We start from the raw sequence: 24971 nt of genomic DNA, 5'->3' as shown, positions 1-24971 counted from the left end.
GAGCCCAGTCCCTTTTTCGCTCCCGAAAGCCCCTCCTCTTGCGGCCAATCAGCGGGCCTCGCCCTTTCCAATGGCCAATGGCAGTGAGCATGGGGGCGTGGCTGGACAGCTGGGGGCGCGGCCTGGCGCTGAGAGAAGCGGTGGGGCAAGCCGGGGGCTCTGGTGAACAGCGCAGCCGGACAGGGATCACCGGCTGGCGGCAAGCGGAGGCGGCCAGGGCCAGGCGATCTCCGAGATGTCACGATGGCTGTGGCCATGGTCGAACTGTGTGAAAGAGCGGGTCTGCCGCTACTTGCTGCACCATTACTTGGGGCACTTCTTTCAGGAACACCTCAGCCTGGACCAGCTCAGCCTGGATCTGTACAAGGGCAGCGTTGCTCTGCGGGATATCCACCTGGAGACCTGGGTGAGAAGCCAGGCCCGAGCTCGGGAAGGCGCGGAGGGCGGGAGCGCAGCGACCTGAGGCTGCCAAAGGATCAGTTCCAGCCGAAAGAGCAGGCACCGGCGTGAGAGGCCAGGGGAGCAGGGCCCTCTCCAGGAGTCGGAGGCACCCCGCTGGTGGCTTCAGTTCCTTGCCAGAGCAACAAGCTGGAAGGGAAGGAGTCCGGGTCTCCACTTCACCGGAGGAGAAACAGTCTAGGAGAGGGGATGTCGCTTGTCTGGAGAATGACAGCATGGTCACATTGAGTTTGGGGGCTGAGTTGAGGGTGATACCTAGGTGCTAGAGTGGGTGAAGAGAAAGCCCAGGAACAGGGACTCCCATGTAGTGGGGCCAGGGCAGCGACAGATTTGGGCTGAAGCAGCTGGTAGGAAAGGCTGTCGTGGTCCACAGCCCTGTGGGGGCACTTGTGGAAAGTGCGCCCCGACCTCCTGACCCCAGGATCCTGGGCCGGTGGGTGGGGTTCGCCTCCGGATGTGGATGTCAACAACGGCGTCAGCACCCGTGTTGATCAACACCTCGTGTGACTCTGCCGCTGTCTACTTCCTGCTTTAGGGAGAGTAGGAGGGACCAAGCCTGGGTTTAGGGAGGGACTTGGGACCCATCATCTCTACCTGGAGGGCAGCCCTCTAGGAAGGATGTGAAGGTCTGGCCTTGGGCAATGAGGAAGTTGAAAGAGATGCTGGGGAAGCCAGAGTGAGCCTGGGTCTTGTCCAAGGCTTGAGGCTGGGGGTGGGTGGGTGAGGGGACCCTGACTCACAGCTCAGCTGACCTGGGGAGTAGCCCAGGAGCCACCAATTAGAGGCACCAGTTTAAGGCTGGTACTGGGTCAGCCCTTAAGGTCCAGAGCAGCAGGTTAGGCGTGGGGGCAGGGCCTTCTCATCTTTTGGCTGGCCCCAGGGATCTGTAGTTCTTGGAAGGAAGAGCTAAGGCTTAGAGGTGGCCAGAACTTGGGTGCAAATAGGGGAGTAGGGAGCTGAGCCCTGAGTTGGAGGCACTTCCCAGCAGCCTGTGGTCTGTGAATTCCAGGGTAGGTCTCCTCGGACCTCTGAACTTGGCCTCTTAGATTGGCCTGTAAGATGGCCCAGACCTCTGAACTTCCCTTTCTCTTTTCAACAACAGAAAACACCCCTATTCCTTTGTGCCCTGCCGTCTTGTTGGGGACCCATGGGACTCCTAGCTAGCCTGCTTTCCTCCTGACCTGGGGAAAATGCAGGCACTATATTGCTAACCAGCCGTCCTCCCAGGTGCTCAGCCTGCAGCTCACCTTAAAGGCCCCCAAGAGGCTGCCTGTCTGGGAGAGAGGCCCAGGTCCCACCCTCAGTCCTCACAGTACAAGGGGTGACAAGTAGTCCCTTCTTTCCAGACCTCAATTTCCCCATCCATTGGCCTCTGGGTAGGAAATTTGGACTCTGTGGCTCTGTTGGTACCTGTTCATTCACGAGTCAGGCAGATGCTTACTGAAGCCCTCTCTGGTAAGCACCCAGAGCACCTGGGGTCGCAGGGAGAAGGCAAGTGTGCTGCTGCCCTTGAGGAGCTCCCAGGCTGGTGAGGGTGCAAAGCCAGCACAGATGTCTTCACTAGGGGTTTAGCCTCGTGCCTCAGAGCTACACCATGTGACTGGGGTTCAGAGGCTCCTTCCCACCTCAGGTCAGCTCTCTCCTGGACATTCTTCCCTTGAACTCTGTTTGCCCAGGGTGAATGTGGGGTGCTGCTGTTCTCTCTGCCAGGCCTGTGTGTGTGTTATCCCCATGTCTAGAACATATACCCTTGGAGCTTTGGCATGTGCACATAGAAGTTGCTCAATAAACTTTTTTTTGGTACTGGAGATTGAACTCAGGGGCACTCAACCACGGAGCCATCACTAGCCCTATTTTGCATTTTATTTAGAGACAGGGTCTCACTGAGTTGCTTAGCGCCTCACTTTTGCTGAGGCTGGCTTTGAACTTACAATCCTCCTGTCTCAGCCTCCTGAGCCACTGGGATTACAGGCGTGCGCCACTGTGCCTGGCCTCAGTAAACAATTTTAACTTCACATAGAGGGAGACATTTGAGCTGGCTTAAAGGGTTAAGTGGCTTTAGATGATGGAGCAGGCCAGGAGCAGGGAACAGCATGAGCCAAGGTAGGGCCTTGTAGACAGCTGAGTGCTCTGTGTGACAGTAACTGGAAAGGCTGTGGCTGTCAGCTGGATGTGGGGTTTCACTAAACCACTTTGTCCCCTGCTCGTTTCCAGTCTGTGAATGAGGTTCTGGAGTCAATGGAGTCGCCACTAGAGCTGGTGGAAGGCTTTGTGGGCTCCATCGAGGTGGCTGTGCCCTGGGCTGCGCTGCTCACTGATCACTGCACCGTGCGCGTGTCAGGCCTCCAGCTCACCCTGCAGCCCCGCCAGGGACAAGGTGAGGGCAAGGCAAGGCCAGGGCCGGGCAGTCTGGAGCTGACCGAGCGTGTCTGCCCTAAGAACCTTTTCTTTCCCACAGGGCCAGGGGCTGCTGACTCGCAGAGCTGGGCCTCCTGCATGACCACAAGCCTGCAGCTGGCTCAGGAGTGTCTGCGGGAGGGGCTCCCTGAGCCCTCTGAGCCCCCACAGCCTCTGGAGGGACTGGAGATGTTTGCCCAGACCATTGAGACTGGTGAGCAGACCCCTCCGGGGCCATAGGACAGGGGGCTCAGGCAGTAACCCTGCTGCCCAGCTGGGAGACTACCATCTTGTCACCCCACCTGATCCAAGACCACCCCCACCCCCCAGTGCTGCGGAGAATCAAGGTGACCTTCCTGAACACTGTTGTGAGGGTGGAGCACTCACCAGGTGATGGGGAGCACGGCGTGGCTGTGGAGGTCCATGTACAGAGGTAGGGGCCAGCCACATGGGGTGGGCTCGGGGGCGAGGGGAGGCTGCTGGATGGTCTTGCCCTGGCCCCCATCCCTGGACCAGGCTCTTGGGAAGTGGCAGGGCAGGGCAGGGTAAGGCTGGGCGGTAGTGAAGTTGTAGGGGTGGGCTGTGTTTGGAGCCTGGAACTGTCGTCCAGGCCTCGAGAAACTGAGCCCCAAAGACAGGTTAGCTGCTGAGGGTCAGAGGACCAAGGCCTGGCCTGAGCCCCCAAGGTGGACATGGTGGTCCAGGATGGCCACCATGGGCATGACGGGCAGCTCTGCAGGCTGGGCTCCCCAACCCGTGCCCCTAGAACAGAACACTGTGTGGAGAAAGGGCTCCAGGCCTGGGGTGGCCAGGACAAGGGCTGACCCTACACTCCCCAGACTGGAGTACTGTGACGAGGCAGTGCGGGACCCAAGCCAGGCGCCACCGGTAGATGTGCACCAGCCACCAGCCTTCCTGCACAAGCTGCTGCAGCTGGCAGGGGTGCGTCTGCACTTCGAAGAGTTCCCCCCGCAGGTGGGCTGATGATTCCCACACCCTTGAGCCCCCTCACCCTGCTGCCATCCCTCAGACCATCACCCACTTTTCTCAACTCTCTGCCTCCAGGTAGAACCGCCAGAGCCTCCCTTGCAAATCGGCAGCTGCTCAGGGTACATGGAGCTGATGGTGAAGCTGAAGCAGAACGAGGCCTTCCCAGGCCCCAAGGTGGGTCCCAGGCCCCGGGGTTGGAGCAGTGTGTCCCATCCCAGATTCATCCTTAGCAATGCTGCTCGTGCCCAGGCCAGAGGGATGATGTCAAGCGGGGGAAGTTATTACTTTCTTTGCAACTAGAGAAACTGAGTCCCAGACTCAGTTGTGGCCAGGTTCATCAGCTAGTTGTTAACAGATGTTATCCTCATCAGTGTGGCATCCTGATTCCCCAGCGTAAGAACAGGTGGGCGGCACATCTCAAGGGGGCGGGTGGTGAGTTTAGACTTCATGGCTGTCCCTTTGGCACCCAGTTGGAGGTGGCAGGACAGCTGGGCTCTCTGCACCTGCTTCTGACCCCACGGCAGCTCCAGCAGCTTCAGGATCTGCTTAGTGCTGTTAGCCTTGCAGGTGAGGCCTCTGGGCGGTCCAGGGGGTGGATGGCAGGGAGTGCTAGCCAGGTGGGATTGAAATGCCCTCCCCTAGACCCTGAAGGCCTGGCTGACAAGCTGAACAAGAGCCGCCCGCTCGGTGCTGAAGACCTGTGGCTGATCGAGCAGGACCTGAACCAGCAGCTGCAGGCGGGTGCTGTGGCCGAGCCTCTCAGCCCAGAGCCCCTCCCCAACCCTCTTGTCAACTTGGACGGCACTGGTGGGTGTAGGGCAGATGCAGGTTGGAGGGGCAATGTATGTGGGTGCAAGAGTCCAGGGGCCCAGCTTCTGTCCCTCACACCTTTCACCTTGTCCCTAGACCTCTTCTTTTCCATGACTGGCCTTACGAGCAGTGTGACCTCAGCAGTCTCTGAGCTCTCCCTCTCTGATGTGGACCTGGGCTCCTCTGTGCATAGCAACATGGCTTCCCGCCGACTCTCTGCTCCTACCCCCGCAGCTGGTGAGTTGAGTACCCTGGACAGCCCTCCAGAGGTGAGGAGGGCTGAAAGAGGCCTGGATGCCTAGGATCTCAGATGCATGTAGTAGACCCCAGAGATGCCTGGAGACACCTGCCACTGTGATGTGGCTCCCCAGAGACCTAATTTGGGAAGCTGGTGATGTAATGGATGGGGCCTCAGGATCTAAGTCAGCACTCTTGGTCAAGCATTTAAGCTCTGAGACTGATATATATAAGATCTGGATGTTGTTTGGTTGGTGTGAGAGCTTACTGTGGGTCAGGCACTGGGCTGGGTGCCTATCATACCAATGAATCCTTCTAGCACCTTGAGGAGGTTAAACAGCCTGGGCGGAGGGCCTGGTGTACAGAAGGTATTTATTGTCACCTTTGCCTGACTGAGCCCCCTGCCAGAGCTATATGGTGAGGCAGATTTGGCCTCCCCCCATAGTCCAGCTTGGCCAGCTCTGTGGCTGACTCTCACACTCGCTGGGGTGCCCGTAAGTTCCCAGGAGCCCCTGATGAAACCTCTGTCCCCTCAGGCAAGGCGGCCCCCACACCCCTTCCGGACACCATGCGCCCTGATTCGCTGCTGAAGATGACCCTGGGGGGTGTGACCCTGACTTTGCTTCAGACTTCTGCCCCATCTTCTGGACCACCTGACCTCGCCACCCATTTTTTTGCTGAGTTTGATGCTGCCAAGGATGGGCCGTTCGGCTCCCGAGAATTCCACCACCTCCGGCCGCGCTTCCAGAAAGCCTGCCCCTGTAGCCATGTCCGGTATAAGCCACAAGCCCGAGGAAGGGGCCTGTAAAGAGACTCCTGGAATCCCCAAGCCCACCCTCTGATGCCTGTCTTCTTCCCTGCAGGCTCACAGGCACAGCTGTGCAGCTGTCCTGGGAGCTGCGGACCGGCAGTAGGGGCCGGCGGACGAGCAGCACGGAAGTGCGCTTTGGGCAGCTGGAGGTGCTGGAGTGCTTGTGGCCCAGGGGCACTTCGGAGCCCGAGTACACAGAGGTGAGGGTGGAGGCAGGGCCTGGGGGTTAGGTGGGCTCCCAGGCCTACCTGACCCTCTTCACCGGCCATGTCCCATCCCAGATCCTGAGTTTCCCCAGTAACATGGGCTCCCAGGCCTCAGCTCGGCCCTGTGCCCACCTGCGCCACACACAGACTCTGCGCCGGGTGCCCAAGGTAACCACCTCCCATCCCAGGCTGAGAGGCTTTGTTCTTCCCAGGGTCATGGACCCCGTGCTCCGTCCATGCTGTCCCTTAGCCTGGTTGCTAAGAGTCTTAACAGGGCTGTTCTCTGCTGAGCCTCTGAGGTGGGAGGAGCAAATATTGGGTGGCTTTTATTAAATAAACCATCGAGTCGTCCAACAGGGCAGGGTATTGAAAGTCCCAGTCTCCTTGGGCCCCTACCAAGCTCTTCCACCATGAGGAAGGACTCAGGTTTTGTTTTTGTTTGAGGAAGCCCCTTCCTGTCCTGCTCTCACCTGCCCTACATCCCTCATCAGTCCAAAACTCTTGCCCCCACACAGAGCCGGCCCCGGCGCTCCATTGCCCGCCATTGCCACTCAGAACTGGCCCTGGACCTAGCCGATTTTCAAGCAGATGTGGAGCTGGGGGCCCTGGATCGCCTGGCTGCCCTGTTGCACATGGCTACCACACCCCCTGAGCCTCCTGCTGGCCTTCTGGTGAGACATCCCAATGAACTGGGATGGGGAACAGAGCTCTGATCCTCTGGCCTTTGACCATAGTATCAAGGGCCTTGGCATCTCTGACGCCTGACCCTTCTGCAGGCAGAGCCTCCACCAGCCACTGAGCAGCAGACAGTATTTCGGCTTTCAGCACCCCGGGCCACACTGAGGCTGCGATTCCCCATCGCTGACCTGAGGCCCGAGCGGGACCCTTGGGCAGGCCGGGCTGTGCGGGCTGAGCAACTGCGGCTGGAGCTGAGTGATCCTCAGTTCCGGTCCGAGCTTAGCAGTGGGCCTGGCCCCCCAGCCCCCACCCGCCTGGAACTCACCTGCTCTGACCTGCATGGTAAGAGCCCTTGGGAACAACACCCAGGGCAGGGGGCCTGGGCCTTGGGGAGAGGTGGACTTGGGGCAAGTGGGTCACAGTTAGAGCAGACCCTGGCACAGGCTCTTACCAGTTTTTGGGAACACTAGCGTGACTATCCCTGGCCTCCTGGGCAACAGGCAGAGGGGACCCTTTATCCGCAGTCTGTGAGTGTCTGACCGGACCCAGCAATGGGGAAAAATGGAGAGAGGTCTCAGTGATGATCCTCACCCCTTTCCATCCCCTCCAGGAATCTATGAAGATGGAGAAAAGCCACCTGTCCCCTGCCTCCGTGTCTCCAAAGCCCCGGACCCCAAGAGTCCTGGACACAAGTACTTCCTCCCCCAGTAAGTGGAGTCTCTGGAAGGAGCAGCCGGAGGGGAGGGTCCTGCCACTGGAGTGCAGGAGGCCAGCCGAGGCCCGGGTCCCAGGGGCCCTACAGGCCAGTGACAGGCCTTTGCCCTGGCAGGATAGTGTTGACCCTGGACCCCCAGTCCGGCAGCACACAGTGGGAGATGGCCCCAGAGAAGGGAGAAGATCTGGAGCTGTCCACCGAGAGTCCGTGCGAGCTGCGGGAGCCTGAGCCCTCGCCCTTCTCCTCTAAGAGGACCATGTATGAGACGGAGGAGGTGAGCCTGCCCCACCCCCTCTTCCCTGCCCCCCACCCCCTTGCAGCGCTGCCTTGGGAGCCACCTATGTGACTGTGGTTCAGTGACAGGACACCCTGGGGTGGACATGAGGTGACCCAACACAAGTGGGAGGATTTTGTTTCTTTCATTATTTCAGGCCAATAAGGGACTCTGAAGCACCCACCTGTGCTCAAGGGTAGGGAGGGAAGCTCCCTGGCAAGGGCAGGCCCGGTGGTCGGGAAGATCAGGCCTGCAGCCCGGCTCAGCTGTTGTTGGCAGTTTATATTCGGGCCTCAGGTGCTCTTTGAAGTTGCTGAGCGAGGGGCAGCAGAGGGACTGTTCTGTGGGCCACACTGCCTGTATTTGTGGCAGGCCGGGCCTCTCCGTGGCTCTGACCACTTGGAGTGTTGCCTGCAGATGAATTTTCTCTTGGGAAGTAGGCACAAGGAGCTCTGTCTCAAGGGCCCTTGTGAGGGTGAAAGAGTCTGTGCCCTCAGAGCAAGGTTGGCATGCCACTAGTGCTGGTCCCAGATGGGCATCACCCATTCACACAGAGAAGGGCTCCTGTGAGTGGATAAGTGAGTGAACGAGGGATCTGGAGTAGGGACAGGCCCGGCCAGGCTGAGATGACTGTCCTGCTGGGGGTCTCTTCACCCTGTCCAGATGGTGATCCCTGGAGACCCTGAGGAAATGAGGACGTTCCAGAGCCGGACTCTGGTGCTGTCCCGCTGTGGCCTGGAGGTGCTTCTGCCCAGCGCCCACATCTTCCTGCCCAGCAAGGAGGTCTACGAGAGCATCTACAACAGGTGGCAGCACGGGGCAGGCGGGCTGGGCCGGGGGCCGGACCCTGTCCTCCCTTACCTGTCCTCCCCCCTCCCTTCTCAGGATCAACAATGACCTGCTCATGTGGGAGCCCGCGGACCTGCTTCCCACCCCTGACCCCGCCACTCAACCCCCTGGCTTCCTGGGCTCCTCCGGCTTCTGGCACGACAACTTCAAGATGTGCAAGTCAGCCTTCAAGCTGGGTATGAGGGGTGCTCTAGCCGGGCTGACGGGAGGACCACGTGTGGGCAGGGCTGGGCCAGCCCTGCCAGGTCTCCGTCCCACCAGCCACCTTAACCTTGCCAGACTCTGACTCAGATGATGAGGACACCCACTTCTTCTCGGTGGGGGCCTCAGGTGTCCACCAGGCCCCCGCCCCTGAGCCCCGACGCCGTCACTCCCAGAGTACCTTCTCTACGCTGGTGACGGTGCTGAAGGGTCGGATCACAGCCCTCTGTGAGGCCAAGGTGAGGGCAGCCCTGGCAAGACAAGCCCTTGCTCCAGACCCCCATGACAGGGGGCAGCACAAGCATGGCAGCTCCAGGGCAGGGATGTGGAGAGCCAAAGGCCAGGTGGCCACCAGCACCCACCCGCCACCCCGTTCCATTGTGCCTGTCAGCAACTTCCTGACACCCCCTCTGGGTGAAACCATGCTGGGGGGCAGGTGGGAATTTGGTCCCTTAGACGGAGCAAGAGGCAGGATCATTCTCATATGTCAGAAGAGGCAAGTGCTGGCAGGTAGGCCTCTAGGTGACACTTCTCCCAAGACCTGGAGCCACCGAACGAAGCAGGTGGCACAGGTGGGTGCTCTGTCTCTGCAGGACGAAGGTGGGAGGCGGCTGGAGGTCGCACATGGGGAGCTGGTGCTGGATGTGGAACGGGGCACCATCTTCAGTGTCTCTCAGTACCGCGGCCAGCCGGGGCTCGGCTACTTCTGCCTCGAGGCTGAAAAGGCCACACTCTACCACCGAGGTGTGAAGGGTGGGGGGCTCTCAGGGAATGGGCCCCTGAGCAGAGTGGGTGGCCAGTGGCCTTGGCATGGGCTCAGTGAGATCCCTCTGCAGCGGCTGTGGACAACTACCTGCTGTCCAGTCACCTGGAACTGCCCAGCTTTACTCCCCCAACCCAGCTGGCCCCAACCATCTACCCCTCAGAGGAAGGGGTGACTGAGCGGGGAGCCTCAGGCCGCAAGGGCCAGGGCCAGGGCCCTCCCATGCTGTCTGCCGCCGTGCGCATCCACCTGGACCCCCAAAAGAATGTCAAGGTACAGCTTTTCCTGACTCCACCTTCCCGCCTGGCTGGGCAGCCACCTCCTCAGGGCCTGCTGGGGTTGGGCTCCGCACTGCTCTGACTGCTCCCCCCCTCAGGAGTTCCTGGTGACACTAAGGTTGCACAAAGCCACCCTGCGCCACTACATGGCCCTACCTGAACAGAGCTGGCACTCCCAGGTGAACAGAAGGGACCTGGGAAGTCGCTTGGCCCAGGACTCTGGACTTTGGATTGGGTGGGCGGGTCAAAGGGGTTGAAGCTGGTGAGGGATACCAGCTGGGCTGGAGCTGACCTTGTCTGGACCTCCTAGCAAGGGGTGTGGTGCACAGCTCAGGGGCAGCAGGTGGGATGCTGGGTAGTGGCCAGGACAGGGAGGTATTGGAAGAGGGGGCTGTCTCGTGCTCATTATCCCTCCCTGGCCTGGCTTCCAAAGCTGCTGGAGTTCTTAGATGTGCTGGATGACCCCGTGCTGGGCTATCTGCCCCCAACAGTCATCACTGTCCTGCACACACATCTGTTCTCCTGCGCCGTGGACTACAGGTACCCAGGCGGGGTGGGCGTGGGTCAGGGCCAGAGCCGGGCTGGGGAAGGAGCCAGGGGCAGGCTTCAGGTGTAAGGAGCCTGCCCCAGCCCAAGTATGTCCCCTAGGCCCCTCTACCTCCCTGTTCGTGTCCTCCTTACTGCTGAGACCTTCACCCTCTCCAGCAACATCGTCATGGACACATCCACCTTCTTGCTCAGGTACGCAGGCTGCCCCACATGCCATCAGTCCCACCCCAGTGGGGCTGTGGCTGCCAACCTGCTCTGTGTCCTCAGGCCCGTCTGGGCCTGTCTGATGTTCAGGTGATGGTACCTTTTGCAGGAATGTGAGTTGTTTCCATCTTAGAGTGGAGCTGGTTGCCCCAAATCAGATCCTTACAAGGGATACTCTCTGACCTGGTGATCTCTCTTCTAGGGGTTGCCTGAGGATAAGAGGATAAGAGAGGTAGAGTTCAAGTCTCTGTAGTATAACAGAATGGTCCAAACTAGTGCTGGGGACACAGCTCAGAGCACTTGTCTGACATGTGAGGCCCTGGGTTCCATCCTTAGCAAGGCAAAATTTAAAAAATAAAAGTTCAAACTTAAACAATCTAAGTGTCCCCAAATCACCACTGAATAAATAAATATGCTTCACCCCTGAGATACTGTGTAACCATTAATATAAAGTTGAGGAATAATGTTAAAAAATATTTTAAAAATGAGAGTTGGGGGTTTAGCTCAGTGGCAAGGTGCTTGCCTAGCATGTTTAAGATTTGTTCCTTGGCCCTGCAGGTGGGTGAATACACACACACACACACACAAACACATATGACTGCATAGAAAAGACTGGAAAGAAGCATACATAGCCAGGCGCAGTGGTGCACACCTGTAATCCCAGTGGCTCTGGAGGCTGAGGTGGGAGGATCATGAGTTCAAAGCCAGCCTCAAGAACTTAAGCACCTGGCCTGTTTTATTTTATTTTTCTCTATATATTTATTTGCCAGGGATTGAACCCAAGACCACTTAACCACTGAGCCACATCCCCAGCCCTTTTTTAAAAAATATTTTTTTAGTGTACTTGAACACCATACTTTTATTTATTATTTTTTAATGTTTATTTTTTAGGTATAGATGGACATAACACAATGTCTTTTATTTTTTTTTATGTGGTGCTGAGAATCGAACCCGGGTCCTGCCCATGCTAAGCAAGCGCTCTACCACTGAGCCACAATCCCAGCCCCAACTTTTATTTATTTTTATGTTGTGCTGAGGATTAAATTTAGTGCCTCACGCATGCTAGGCAAGTGCTTTATCACTGAGCCCCAGCCCCAGCCCATATATATATAAATATATATAAATATATATATATATATATATATATATATATTTTTTTTTTTTTTAGAGAGAGAATCTTTTTTACAGATGGACACAACACAATGCCTTTTTTTTTTTTTTATGTGGTGCTGAGAATCAAACCCAGGTCCCGCCCATGCTAGTCGAGCGCTCAACCACTGAGCCACAATCCCAGCCCCCTTTTTTATATTTTATTGAAAGACGGGGTCTCACTTAGTTGCTTAGGGCCTTGCTAAGTTTCTGAGGCTGGCTTTGAACTCATGATCCTCCTGCCTCAGCCTCCTGAGCTGCTGGGATTCCAGGCATGTGCCACCACACCTGACTAAGGACTTGTTTTAAAAGAGCAGTCATGCTGTAGAGGGAAAAGGACCCCTCCCTGCCTCCCTGCCCAGGTCTGTGTGAGGCCCACGTGAGGTGGTGGAGCGGGAAGCACCTTGAGAACTCCAAGTGTGGCCCTACACAGCGCCTGCCACCCGACAGGGTCTGCAGCCCAGGCTCTGCCCATTGTACAGACAGGAGCACCAAAGCTGGAGGGCTCCTCACACAGCAGCTTCTTGTGGGCTTGGGTCCCTCTGCCTATTGCCAGGAGCCCCACACTTGCCCGTCTGCCATGAAGCTGCCGCTGCAGTGGCTCCTGGCCCTTCTCAGCCCTGTTCCCCACCAGGTTCATCCTTGACGACTCCGCCTTGTACCTGTCCGATAAGTGTGAGGTGGAGACCCTGGATCTGCGGCGAGGTGGGCAGGGCCTGGACTTGGCTCCCTTCCCTCTGAGAGACCACAGCCCCCGCCATACCCAGAGCAGTGAGGTGTCCTCACCCCGCTGCTGCCCGGGTTTTCAGTGCACATGCGCACACACGGGGCCACAACCAGGTGCACCTGGTCTTCCCCCTGGTGGTGGGCAGGGACTGGCTGGAGAGAGACCATAGGAACCTGTCTTCCACCTCCTGCCTCAGATTATGTCTGTGTCCTGGACGTGGACCTCTTGGAACTGGTGATCAAAACGTGGAAGGGGAGCACTGAGGGCAAACTGGTGAGTGTAGCCTTCACTGGGGCCTGAGGAGGTCTGAGGGGGTCGCATGGCCTGCCCTGCCCTGATGGCTATATTAGCACCTGCTTGAGAAGGTTCAGGCCCCTGGTTGCCCCACACTGTTTGCTGAATGGACAAGGTTTCAGCCCATCACCCAAGGGCATCTGAGGAGGGCCCAAATGGGGTCCTGGGACACTGACAGCCCTACAGGGCCCCAGTTTCCTCCTCTGTTCAGTGAGAAACAGGCCCCTTTGCTGGACTGAGGTAGGGGCAGAGGGCGTGAGGTGATGGGTGGTTGCGCTCCTGCTCCCAGGGTGGCCTCAGCCAGGGCCGCGTCACTCTCTGAGTTTGCACATGTGCTCAATGGGTGTTGCACAGGCTGCCACCTGAGGGAAGGCTGGCCAGCGCTCCCTGTGGCAGGGGCAGACCTGTGGGCCCTCCCAGGTGGGCAGTGGGGCCTGCACTGATGCCACCGCCCATCTGCCCACAGAGCCAGCCACTGTTCGAGCTGCGCTGCTCCAACAATGTGGTTCACGTGCACAGCTGCGCCGACTCCTGTGCCATGCTGGCCAATCTGCTGCAGTACGTAACGAGCGCAGGCGACCTGCACCCCCCACCCCGACCCCCCAGCCCCACGGAGATCGCCGGCCAGAAGGTACAGGTGAGGCCTGGCCACACAGGCTACCAGGGCTTGGCCAGGCCCCTCCCCTGCATGGCCCTCAGGGTGGGGGGTTGGGGATCCCTGGGGACTCCCTCCTGTCACTCATCACTCCTCCCTGCCCGAGCCAGCTCTCCGAGAGCCCTGCCTCTCTGCCCTCGTGCCCACCAGTGGAGACAGCGCTCATCAACCAGCGGGACCTGGCTGATGCCCTTCTGGACACAGAGCGCAGCCTGCGGGAGCTGGCCCAGCCTGCAGGTGGGCTGGGGACACTTTGGGACAGCAAACACAATTAGGCACACACAGTGGCATCTCTCTAAACTGGATTCTGTCTCCCGTAGGTGGGCCCCTCCCTCAGGCCTCGCCCGTCTCAGTCTACCTGTTCCCAGGTGAACGGAGTGGAGGCTCCGCTGGCAGCTTAGGGTCCCGCTCTGAGGCGAAAGAAGAGGAGAAGGAAGAGGAGGGGGATGGAGACACCCTGGACAGTGACGAGTTCTGCATCCTCGACGCTCCTGGCCTGGGCATCCCGGTGTGTGCGGTGGGGGCTGCCTTGTTGTCACCCTTCAGGCTCAGCCCTTCTGGAGCCCCCTTAGTGAGAGAGCAGGCAGGGACAGCCTTGGCGCTGGGCTTGGAAGGGACACGTGGGTTTCCAGAGGAAAGGAGGCCTGGCATCCTGAGCAGAGGGACAGACAATGGGAGATGGAGGAAGAGGAGGGGCGGTTAGCAGAGCAGGGGACCATGTGGCTGCCAGGCCAGTAGGAAGAGCCAGGGAGATGTAGACTCTTGACCCTTCCTGGTCAGATTACTGAGACACAAACTCTGGGGATGGTAGCCCAAGAGGGCCATCTTTTGTCAAAAACAGGTAGAAGAGGAGAGGGAAATGTAAGCACTGGGGAGAGACTGAGGGGCACCGCGCCGGGGACTGCCTCTGTGCTCATGCATCTTTGCTTGACTTCCTGGCAGCCCCGAGACGGGGAGCCCGTGGTGACGCAGCTGCATCCAGGTCCCATTGTGGTGCAGGATGGACATTTCTCCCGGCCGCTGGGGAGCACAGACCTGCTGCGGGCACCTGCCCACTTCCCAATGCCCAGCAGTCGTGTGGTGCTACGCGAGGTCTCCCTGGTCTGGCACCTCTATGGGGGCCGAGACTTTGGCCCCCACCCTGGCCACAGGTGAGGAGGAGGGTACAGGTGGCAACCAGTGGAGATCAGGGCCCAGGCCCAGCCCTGCTCTGACTTGGCAGCTAGTGACCTTGAGCCTCATGCAACCCTCACTGGCCTGAGTCCCCTTCCTTGTCCCAGCCGCCTCTTAGGACTCAGAAGGGAGAAGGTCTCTTGCCCCAGGAGGGAAGGCCTCACGGGGCAGGGGGCAGGGGGCAGGGCAGGAACTCCTTTGTCACCTTGTCCCTCATCCTGCTCCCCAGAGCAAGAGTTGGACTCACAGGCCCCAGGGGCTCTCCTTCCCGCTGCTCTGGTCCCAACCGGCCCCAGAACTCCTGGCGAACGCAGGGAGGCAGTGGGCGGCAGCACCAGGTCCTCATGGAGATCCAGCTGAGCAAGGTGAGTGTGGCCGAGGGGTGCACAGCATTGTCAGAGCACGTCTGGGCTGAGGTTCGAGCAGACAAAATGCCTGCCTTCTCAGTGGAGCAGCCAAGCAAGATGGCCCTAGTGTGGCCAAAAAAAAAAAAAAGCCAAAGGCAGAAGGAACAGGTGGAAGAGCCCTGTTTTCAAGAAACAGAGACCTTCGAACAAAGGCAGACGGGAGCCGCGCGGAGTGATGTGAGCACTGCCGGCTGGGAGCATTGCTGGGTCTTCCAGGAGCCACCAGGCCCCAGCAGGGCCAAAGCCAAGTGAGGGAGGAGAGTGAGAGGAGGTGAGGCCAGAGATGGCAGGGACCTCATAGAGCTCAGAGAGCACAGAAAGGTTTTGGTCTTACGGAGTGAGGTCCCCTTGGGGCCTGGAGAGGCTGCCTCAGTTCAAGACAGTGGGACGGTGAGGATGGGCAGACTCTGGAGGGACCAGATGGCAGGAAGAAACACTGGTTTGGTCTACGTTGTATATGAGGCACAGAATGTTCCAGAGGGTTTCTGTCCTGAGAAATTGTGCAGGGGAGGCCCCACCTTCTGAGCGGAGGCAGACAGCACCCAGGCTGTTGGGAGCAGTGGGTTCACCAAGGGCTCAGGGACCAGAGGCCTGAGACCTAGCGGGAGCCAGCAGCCCTCTAGGATTAGCAGGAAGGTTCTCTGCAGTGGGGCACAGAGGCAAGGCCTGAGGATGACACAGGCTGGAGGGGCACAGGGAGCATGGGGACAGCAGGTCTAGAGGGAAGAACAAGGCCAAGGCCATGCTTGTCTAGACTGGGGCACGGCACTCAGGGGACATACAGCACTTCATGGCCTCTTGGGCATGTGGAGAGTGGACAGGGGTGGTCCAGGGCAGGTGGCGAGGGCAGCTGTGGAGGGAGGATGATGGAGAGCGAGTCCAAGATTCAAAGGTGTTCCAGGGAGGTGCTGGGGTCATGGCTCAGCGGTAGAGCACTCGCCTAGCATGTGCGAGGCCCTGGGTTCGACCCTTGGCACCACATAAAAATAAGTAAAAGGTATCATGTTCAACTACAATTAAAAAATACATATTAAAAAAAAAAAAGGTTCCAAGGCGGCCTGGATGAGTGCTGAGTGGAGCCAAAGTGTGCCCTACTGGTGGCAGGGTGGGCTGGAGCCACAGGGGGACGGAGGCTGTGGGGACAGGGCAGGCGGATGTGGGAAAGGTATCGGAGTTCAGCACAGCCAGGTCGTTTGCCGCTGGTGAAACTGTCACGTGGAAGCCTCCAGTTGGCAGCTAGATGCAGGCCTGAGGTGGGAACGGGCACAGAGTCACTGAGAGAAGGGGCCTGCGCCAGGCCTTCCCTCCCTCCGGGGTCCACTCCACAGGTGAGCTTCCAGCACGAGGTGTACCCAGAGGAGCCAGCTGTAGGCCCAGACCCTAGCCAGGAGCTGGAAGAGCGGCCACTGTCCCGCCAGGTGCTCATTGTGCAAGAGCTGGAGATCCGCGACCGGCTGGCCACCTCCCAGATTAACAAGTTCCTGCACCTCCACACGAGCGAGCAGCTGCCGCGGCGTACCCACTCCAACATGGTGCGTGCAGGCTCATGCTGTGGGGGCCTGGGGAGGGCAGCGCTCGGGCGGGCCTGGCAGGGGGACCAGTGCAGGCAAAAGGGGCCTGATGGAGTGGGAAGGGTTCAGGAACCCCAGAGGCCCAGCAAGCACGGAACTCGTTCTCTGCCCTTAGCTCACCATCAAAGCGCTGCACGTGGCCCCCACCACCAATGTGGGTGGACCTGAGTGCTGTCTCCGTGTCTCGCTGATGCCCCTGCGACTCAATGTGGACCAGGTGAGCAGACCAGGTGAAGGCAGAGCCCAGCATGTCCCCTGCTGTCTCCATAACTCTGAGTCTGATCTCTCCAAACACTTCTGTGCAGGATGCCCTCTTCTTCCTCAAGGACTTCTTCACTAGTCTGGCAGCTGGCATCAACCCCTTGGTCCCAGGAGAGACCTCTGTGGAGGGTGAGAGGCTGGGCCAGGGAGGGGAGAGCCCAGGTATCTGCCTCTGGGCAGCCAGGCACCCGGCCATCCCTGGTCTGTCCCTGGTCTGAGGCCTCTCTCGCCTTAGCTCACCCTGAGACCCGAGGCCGGCCCAGTAGCCCTCAGGAAGGGCAGCCCAAGAGCACAGACACCAGCAGCTCACAAGAGACCTCTGGCAGTGGACACGGTTCCTCTGTTGAGCAGCAGCCAATCTACTTCAGGTAGGGATGTAGCCCAGGTATCCTGGGCCAGGCTGCTGGGGACCGGTCAGTGCCCAAAGGACTCTCTCCCTGTTTCCTCACCCAGGGAGTTCCGCTTCACATCTGAGGTGCCCATCTGGCTGGATTATCATGGCAAGCACGTCACCATGGATCAAGTGGTAAGCAGGGCCATCAGGCAGGGCAGGGTGGGCTGGGCTCTCTGGGGGTCCTAGTTCTGCTCAGCTATGGTCAAGTCTCCCTGGGGACAGGGCTTGCATCAGTCTCTGTGCCCATCGCAGAACTGGACCCCCTTCCCTAGGGCACTTTCGCTGGCCTCCTCATCGGCCTGGCCCAGCTCAATTGCTCCGAGCTGAAGCTAAAGCGACTCTGCTGCCGGCACGGGTGAGCCCCCAGCCCCCAGCGCCCTGCCCGCCAGGTCCCCGACCTTCCCTTTGCTGTGCTTCTCACTGGTTGTGTAGCCTTGTCCAAAACCCTCCCACGGCCTGTCTCTCCTCTGGGTAATGGGCGTAGTCATTGCTCCGCACACGCCCGTGGGACCATGGGAGGTGCCCATGGTACTTGCCAGAGCGATCTTTGGTCCTTCCGGGCCCCTTAACTCTCCTCCACCTCCCCCTTCTCATCTCTCCTCCCAGGCTCCTGGGTGTGGACAAGGTCCTGGGCTATGCTCTCAACGAGTGGCTACAGGACATCCGCAAGAACCAGCTGCCTGGCCTGCTGGGCGGCGTGGGTCCCATGCACTCAGTTGTTCAACTCTGTAAGTGGCTTTGAGGACCCTTGACTGCGTTACACTTGGACGGCCTAGACACCTGCATGGGGGAGGGAGGAAGAGGCCGCCAGGCAGTGGAAATGGAGGCAGGACAGCCTCAGGCATCTCTGACAGCCCCATCTCCCCCAGTCCAAGGGTTCCGGGACCTGCTGTGGCTGCCCATTGAGCAGTACAGGAAGGACGGGCGCCTCATGCGAGGGCTGCAGCGGGGGGCCGCCTCCTTCGGCTCGTCCACAGCCTCTGCTGCCCTGGAACTGAGCAACCGGTTGGTGCAGGCCATCCAGGTGAGCGCAGACTCTGGCCACTGGAGAAGGAAGCATCAGAAGCCCCCGTCCCTCCGTGCCTTCAGTCTGCCCACAAAGCTGCTGAGAGGGTCCAGTCAATACTGCGGCCTCGTTTTAGAGAAACAGTCCTGCAGAGGCCCAGTGATGGCCCGCAGCTGCATAGCCCTGAGGCACACGGTGGCTTCCACCCACTGTGTCTTCATGCTCAGGGGCGTCTGAGAAGGAGGGCAGGAGAAGCACTATTGATAAAGTTTGGCCCTGGTTTGTTCAGGCCATATACTTCGCCAGGCCCAAGGGGTCCTCAAGGGCATCAGGGAGCTGGCCTGTGAGGAGGACAGTCCTGCGGCAGCAGCACACAGTGTGTCATCCCTGGGGTTGGGGGTGACCATTGTGGGTGCGGTGAGCCTGCAGGTGTGTGGAGGCACGGTGCATCCTGGATCATCCAGGAGGGCTGAGGACGAGGTCTCAAAATGGGAACCTAGGGGGACAAGCACAGGGAGCCCCAAGTGTGTTAAATTGGGTGGGAAAGAGTGATACCGGGGGCCCGTGTGGGGGTAAAGGGAACAGAGGAGCCCAAGGGCAGAGGAAGCTGGGGCTCAGTGATGGTCAGTGGGGTCTCCGGGGCCAGGTGAGGAACGGGGTTGGGGCAGCACAGATCACCTTAGGTGAGCTCGTCGGTGGCAGCCATGAGAAGCCTACCTGGGTGTGGCAGTTAGTGGGGAAAGGGTTCCGGTTTGGGGAGACATGAGGAGCCCCCAGGGGTCATGTGCTGTTGTTGACCTGGGCGGCAGGAGCCATGGGAAAGGAGGAGCAGGAAAATGGCTGGGAACAGGCGCCCAGGGTGCATAGCAGAGGGCTGAGTGTGGAGAGGCTGAGGGATGGCAGGGTCCCTGAGCTGGCCTGGGGGCCTAGGTGCCAGTGTGCTGCCTGGCCAACTCTCCTGTGTCCTTCAGGCCACAGCTGAGACAGTGTACGACATCCTGTCCCCGGCGGCGCCCATCTCCCGCTCCCTGCAGGACAAGCGCTCTGCTCGGAGGCTCCGCAAGGGCCAGCAGCCCGCTGACCTCCGGGAAGGCGTGGCCAAGGCCTATGACACTGTTCGAGAGGTGAGTAACGCCCCAGCCCTGCTCCCAGTCACCCCGCACCCACCTCCTCACTCAGACCCTTGCACTGACCTCTGACCTCCACAGGGCATCCTGGACACAGCTCAGACCATCTGTGATGTGGCGTCACGGGGCCATGAGCAGAAGGGGTTGACAGGCGCCGTGGGAGGGGTGATCCGCCAGCTGCCCCCAACGGTGGTGAAGCCATTCATCCTAGCCACGGAGGCCACATCCAACCTGCTCGGGGGCATGCGCAACCAGATCCTGCCCGATGCCCACAAGGACCATGCTCTCAAGTGGCGCTCCGAGGAGGCCCAGGACTGAGACCAGGGCTTTCAGGACCTGGTGGGACACTGCCCACCCACCCTCTCGACCTGCCCCAGTGGTGCCACCAGCTCCCAGACCTCCTGAGAGTGGCGACCCATAGCTGGGCCAGTCCTGGGCCTTTCAGGGGATGGCCTCTGTGAAGGACAGCTGCCCGGCCTGCCTGTTGCCAATCCGCTGTGAGAGTGGGGTTCCCTGCCTTGGGGCCTCGACCCCGTCTGTGCACTTTTCCTCTGGGGAGAAAGGGCCCTGCCCCTCCCCTCCACCTGGGCCACCTGCTGCCTTGTCCCAAGACAGAGGCTTCTGGACCCTCGGACTCCAGCCCCACTCAGCCAAGTGTCTTTCCGTGTCTCGTGGGGAGGTGGGGGACAGACTCCGTATGGTTCTGTATTATTTTTAAGCTCCTTGAGCGCGTGGGTCAGTGTCTGCATGAAGTGGAATAAACTGTGCCCACCGCCAGTCCCTCTCCCAGGTCCTGAGTGCCTGAAGGGCCCCTGTTGGCCCTCCCCTCCGCCTGCCCCTTGGTTTCTGGCCCCATCCCATCCCTATACCCAGTTCCTCCCTGTCACCACCAGGGGGTGCCACACCTTCCAGCCATCTTCCCTCATCTGACTTGCCTCTGCTTGGGCTCTACCTGGCCACCCTGCCAGGGAGCTCCTGGCTCCACTTCTTACTGGCAGAGGCTGAATGAAGCTGGGAGGAGCCACCTGGGGCTGCCAGGGAAGTAGGATTGGCCCTTGGATCCCCGAGGTTCAGACCAGAGCAAAGGGCAAGGATGTGAGCCAGTCAGGACGGCGCAGGCCCTGATGTGGCCCCCACTCTGAGCCTCAGGTTCCTCCAGGTGGTCCCAGCCTACCAGCAGGGTCTAGACTGTCACTTGGGGCCATTCTTCAAAGGCTGAGCCCTGGGCCTCCTGGAGGCTGCTCCCACCATCTGGAGCAGAAGACTTTGGGGGTGATGAAACATCAGAAGAGGAAGGGTGCTGGGGTGCAGTACTGTGGCTGGAAGGGTCACGGAACATCCCATGAGACTGGAAGATGCCCATTGCCCACCATTCCACCCTGTTTCTGTGAACAAGAAAGAGGGAGCCATTCCCCACGCCCCACTCTCTTCCATCGCAACCCACAGAAGCAGGAAGGCCTATGGAGGGATGGGCCTGGGTTAGGAGTCAGGGCTGGAGAGGCCGCGCCTGCAGACCCCTTTGAAGTTAGCAGAGGGCCACCAGCTCCTTCTCTGCCTCTGGGGGAAGATTGGGCAGCAGCTTTGACCAGGTTCTAGCTGCCCATGGTCACTTGGGGCAGTAGGAAGTAGGCAAAGCAAGAAGGCAAAAGAGGTTGAAGCCCAGAGGGAGATGACTGCATGGCTGGGGTCTGAGGCCACCAGGATGGGCAGATGGGGCCTAGCCGATGCTTCCTGGACCCACCCACTGGCCCGGGCACAGTCCAGGCTTTCCTGCCCTTCGAACCGCACTTGTGATCGGTATTGACGGCAGTGGGCTAAACATTAACCGCCACCAGGGCTGGGCCAACGACTCAAAAGGCGCTGAGCCCAGGGTGTCCCCACTTCCTTCTGTGCCTCGAGGGCCAGCCAGGCACCCAGGTAAGAGACCTCCCGACAGTCTCCCTGCAGCACTGTGCCCGCGTGCTTCCGAGCCCAGGTGCCTTTCTACAAAGCCTCTGAGCAAGAGAGAAGGGGACCTGGCTGACCCTGGGCTAGCCTCCTGCTCTGTGCCTGATTCCACCCCGGGGGTAGGGGGCTGCAGTGTCAGCTGAGTGGCCTGGCGTTTTGTGGCCAGGCCTCTGGGAGGGTCTGCTGGGTTTGGGGGGATTGTTGGTCACCTGCTCTGGCGTCTTCATTCACAGGCCCCAACTCCCAGGATCCTACCCACGGGTCCCCGTTCCTGTCTTGACTGCATCTCGAGATGATGCCACATGGAGGGGGTTGCCAGGGCAGCGCCCACCCCAGAGCCCTGCTCTGTTAACACTGGGCAGCCTCCTCTGCCTCTCTGATCCTCTTTTTTTTTTTTTTTTTTTTTTTACCACTGATAAATGTGAGCCTGGCTCCATCCATTCTGGAAGCTTTCTTTTTTCTCCAAATGCCCACTGGGTCCCAGCAGGACAGGCACCAGTACCCATCACTGAAGCCTCTCGGGCCAGAGCCTGAGGTGGGGATGAAAGAGTACTTCCCAGAAGTCCTGCTCTTTGTGCTCCAGGCCAGCTTAGGGCCCCCAGAAGTAGCTCCTTCCCCTCCCTGAAGTGGGGACTGACTCAGAGTCAAAGGATGGGTGGCTTTCCACCAGTCCAGAGCAGAGTGCAGGATAACCTCACAAGCCCTGGTTTGTACAAGAGGAATCAGAGAGGTCAAGCTACTTGCTCAAGGTCACCCAGCTCCCAGGCCACAGCTGGCTCTCAGGCTACTGAGGTCCTGAGTGTTGTAGTTGGGCAGTGGCTCACGGCCCTGTTCTTAGAATTGGCAGGCAGATTTGGGTGTCGGCATCTTTTTGTTATCTTTTCCTTTTTTTCATTTGCAGTGCTGGGCAAGGAACCCAGGGCCTCATGCAGGCTAAGCAAGCTACTCCCACTGAGCTGCACTCAGCCCCGGGCACCTTTGCAAGTCTCCTGTCTTCCCTCGTCACCCCCTCCTCGCCTCCTCTCTGTCCCCTCTCCGAGTTTCTTTCCAGTTCTCTGCCCTCCTTCCTGTTCTCTCCTCCTGCCTCCCCTCCCCTCTTCTCTCGTCTCCAGTCGTGTACAGGGCCACCCTCACAGAGGTGGGCACTTAGAGGTTCCTGGGGATGGACAGATGTCAGGCTGTCCCTCTGCCTCATGGCTGCAGCAGGGAGGGTGGGCAAAGGGCAGAGGGTGGAGGCCACAGTGGCCAAACCCGAAAGAGGCCCAGCTCTAGTTGGAAAAGAAACGAGGAAACAAAAGAACTCGGGGGACAGAGGGCGTGTGGTGTTGGAGTGGGCAAAGGCTGCCCAGGAGTCGTAAACCAGGGCCACTCCCGGCTTTATGAGGCAGGTCTGGGGTTGATTCTGGACTTCGCCCAGGAAGTGTTGGCACCAGCCTGGGCCCCGTGATAAGGAGCCTCAATAAAAAGGCTGTGAACTTGGGCCCCCCCCCCCCCCCCCGTACCCAGAGGGCTGGGTGGGCGGCCATGGGTTGTAGGTCCTGCCTGAGGGGACATGCCGGGCAAGCGGGGCCCGCCTCCAATTGGCCCCTCCCCCCTGTAACAGCAACTCCATGTGGAAGTGTCCACAGGTTCCGCTGGGGCTGCTGTTATCCGGGGTGGGGGCTGGTACTCTCGGAGGAGGAGGAGAGGGAACCACAGGCCAGCAGACTGCAGGGGGCTTCCATGGTGACGCCCTCAGCCCAGGATGGCAAGGGTGGCAGGCTGTCGGCCGGCCACCAAGACCGAGTGCACAGGGCTCTGACCTATGAATTGACAGCCAGTGCTCTCGTCTCCCCTCTGGCTGCCAATTCCATAGGTCACAGGTATGTTCGCCTCAATGCCAGCCGCCAGGACCTGCAGGGGCGGGGCAGGGTGGGGTCTCGGCAGACTTGCTGCCCCAGTTCCTCCCTGAGGCCTCTTCTCTCCATCTGTCTTCCCTCACTTTTCTGAGCTAAGCCCACACTGCCTGCCCTGGGGGTCTCTGCTCCGGCCCAGCTACGCCCTCCACCTGGGACACCATTTCTAGCTTTTTTGCCAGGTTCATCTTACTGACCATTTCAATCCCGGCCCCAGCCTTTTTTCTCTTGATGCTGGGGATTGAACTACAGCCCCAGCCAGGAAGACTTCTCAACCCTGGGTGCCCACCTGGACACCCTGAGCCCTGCCCTGCCCTTGAGTGCTGTGCCCACCTAGGCCTTTGGCAGGTATGTTTGTTTCCATCCTCCCGTCGCCTCCCGTGAGCACCTAGAATCCTACTGGCGCCCTTGTGAGGTAACCTGTAAGCCTATTGGGGAGGTGCAGACACAGTCTTCTGGGGACACGTGCCAGCCAAAGTCCTGGAGCGAGCTGGATCTTCTGTTTCTGAGGACCCCATGCAGCCTCTCCTCTGGTCCCAATACCATCCCTTGCCCCATAAGTGGCTTTGATCCCACTGTCCTTGCTGCTCAGAATTCCTGGGACTCCATCTGCCCCTGCTGAGCCTCAGCTCAGACACCCTTCCTCAAGGATCTTCCATGATCCTGCAGGGCCTGCCCTGCCACCCACACCCAGCTTGGTGAGCCTCTCCCTCCTCCCTTATCTCCTTCCAGGCCCAGCTCAGAAGCTCTATGTAGTTATCTTATCCTTGTGCTGGCCTCAGCCTCCTGGAGAGCAAAGTCCACAATTTACTCATCCTCGCAGGCCTGTTCCCCAGCCACCAGCCTAGTTGGTGTTCAAGACACACTGGTGGAATGACAGAGCGCCGGATTCTGGTCTTCTTGGGATTGTCAGGCCCCAGACCTCAAGTGCTGGCCCAGGAAGGTAGTGGCAGGCAGTCCCTGGGCCCCTCCTCTGTCTGCCTCTACAGAGCTCTCTGGTTCAAAAGAAGACCATGCCTCAACTCAGGAGCAAAACAGGCCCTCTGGTGCCTTGCTCCACTCAGCTGAGGCCTATTCCTGGTAGGCCCAGGTCTGTGCACATTCTCCCTAGCTTGGGCCTCCCTGCACCTGCCCGCTCTATCTCTCAAACCTGCTGAGATCTACTCAAGGGTCACTCCCTCCAGGATGCCTGCCTGTGCAGGAATTGGCTTCCCCTCTTACCCAACCCAGGGTCTCCCATGATGCTCTGCAGCTTCTGCTAGCATCCCTTTCATACCCATCACCAGCACCTGGCTATTCCCCCCAACAGCCCCAGGAGTGGTGGTCACTGACTGTTTCCTGTAGTCTGGCCGACTGGCATAGAGGAGGAGCTTAATAAATGCATGCTGAAGAACCGACCACAAGCATGAATGGAGATGCTTGGGGGAAGGGCATCACGCACATGTGGAGTGGTCAGCTCAATGTGGTAGGTAGGAGGCCCTCAGTAGGTGCCGATCTTTTTCTTTTTTACCATCATGGCTATCACCATCACTATCACCATTGTTACTACCACCTCCATGCTCTGAGATACATGCAAATGAATAAAGTTCCAATTGCAGCTGAAGGAGTCAATGGGGAAGGAGTGGTCAGAGTTGGGTGGTCTTAATCAAAGAAAGACTCCTGACAGAAGCGAATAGGAATTTAGCCCTTGCTGCAGTGAAGCCCAGGAACAGGTCACCAGCATAAAGATGCAGAAAGTGAAACGCAGGCACTGATGGTGGGGACAGCTTGCTCTTCTACAAGACTCGCTCCCTGAGGCCGCCGCCAGAGGGCGTCCTGGGCACCACAATGGGGATGGGCGGGGCTGCTTGCGCTCCAAGGCGGTGGGGCCTCCTCTCCCAACTCCACTGCTTCCCAAGCCTGCCCCAGAAGCAGAAGCCCGGTGTCACAACAAGGGCCTAAGAG

At 59.3% G+C, this 24971-nt stretch overlaps 1 protein-coding gene across 2 annotated transcripts; it reads left to right on the top strand.

The window, feature by feature from the left end:
• The first annotated feature begins 127 nt into the window (after positions 1-127).
• On the top strand, positions 128-19962 carry ATG2A (autophagy related 2A). Of its 2 annotated transcripts, none has more exons than XM_081279340.1 (41): positions 128-406; positions 2674-2836; positions 2918-3070; positions 3187-3289; positions 3696-3831; positions 3922-4020; positions 4317-4413; positions 4489-4653; positions 4753-4893; positions 5430-5667; positions 5757-5904; positions 5986-6078; positions 6426-6581; positions 6687-6930; positions 7199-7295; positions 7418-7577; positions 8241-8383; positions 8463-8602; positions 8706-8866; positions 9221-9371; positions 9464-9663; positions 9767-9847; positions 10102-10208; positions 10317-10409; positions 12205-12275; positions 12494-12570; positions 13058-13222; positions 13357-13483; positions 13567-13754; positions 14189-14397; positions 14649-14784; positions 16155-16358; positions 16513-16614; positions 16703-16787; positions 16894-17026; positions 17112-17184; positions 17325-17407; positions 17659-17780; positions 17922-18076; positions 19030-19182; positions 19267-19962. In XM_081279340.1, exons 1-41 carry the CDS (start codon positions 236-238, stop codon positions 19501-19503), a joined length of 5760 nt encoding a protein of 1919 aa, XP_081135466.1. In that variant the 5' UTR covers positions 128-235; the 3' UTR covers positions 19504-19962. The 2 variants fall into 2 exon arrangements, with proteins under 2 accessions (XP_081135466.1, XP_081135465.1); XM_081279339.1 differs by having other exon boundaries at positions 13058-13228.
• Positions 19963-24971: the final 5009 nt, after the last annotated feature.

The sequence above is a fragment of the Spermophilus citellus genome, assembly GCF_964194105.1.
Source record: "Spermophilus citellus genome assembly, chromosome: 2".
Lineage (NCBI taxonomy): Eukaryota > Metazoa > Chordata > Mammalia > Rodentia > Sciuridae > Spermophilus > Spermophilus citellus.
This window is presented reverse-complemented; position numbering and strand designations above follow the sequence as displayed.

Excerpts from the sequence above, each read along its gene's own strand:
- ATG2A (XM_081279339.1), top strand. The coding sequence starts at position 236 with ATGTCACGATGGCTGTGGCCATGGTCGAACTGTGTGAAAGAGCGGGTC. Across the intron at positions 6,582-6,686 it reads AGCCTCCTGCTGGCCTTCTG|GCAGAGCCTCCACCAGCCAC; the intron begins GTGAGACATCCC and ends ACCCTTCTGCAG. Across the intron at positions 7,578-8,240 it reads CCATGTATGAGACGGAGGAG|ATGGTGATCCCTGGAGACCC; the intron begins GTGAGCCTGCCC and ends CACCCTGTCCAG.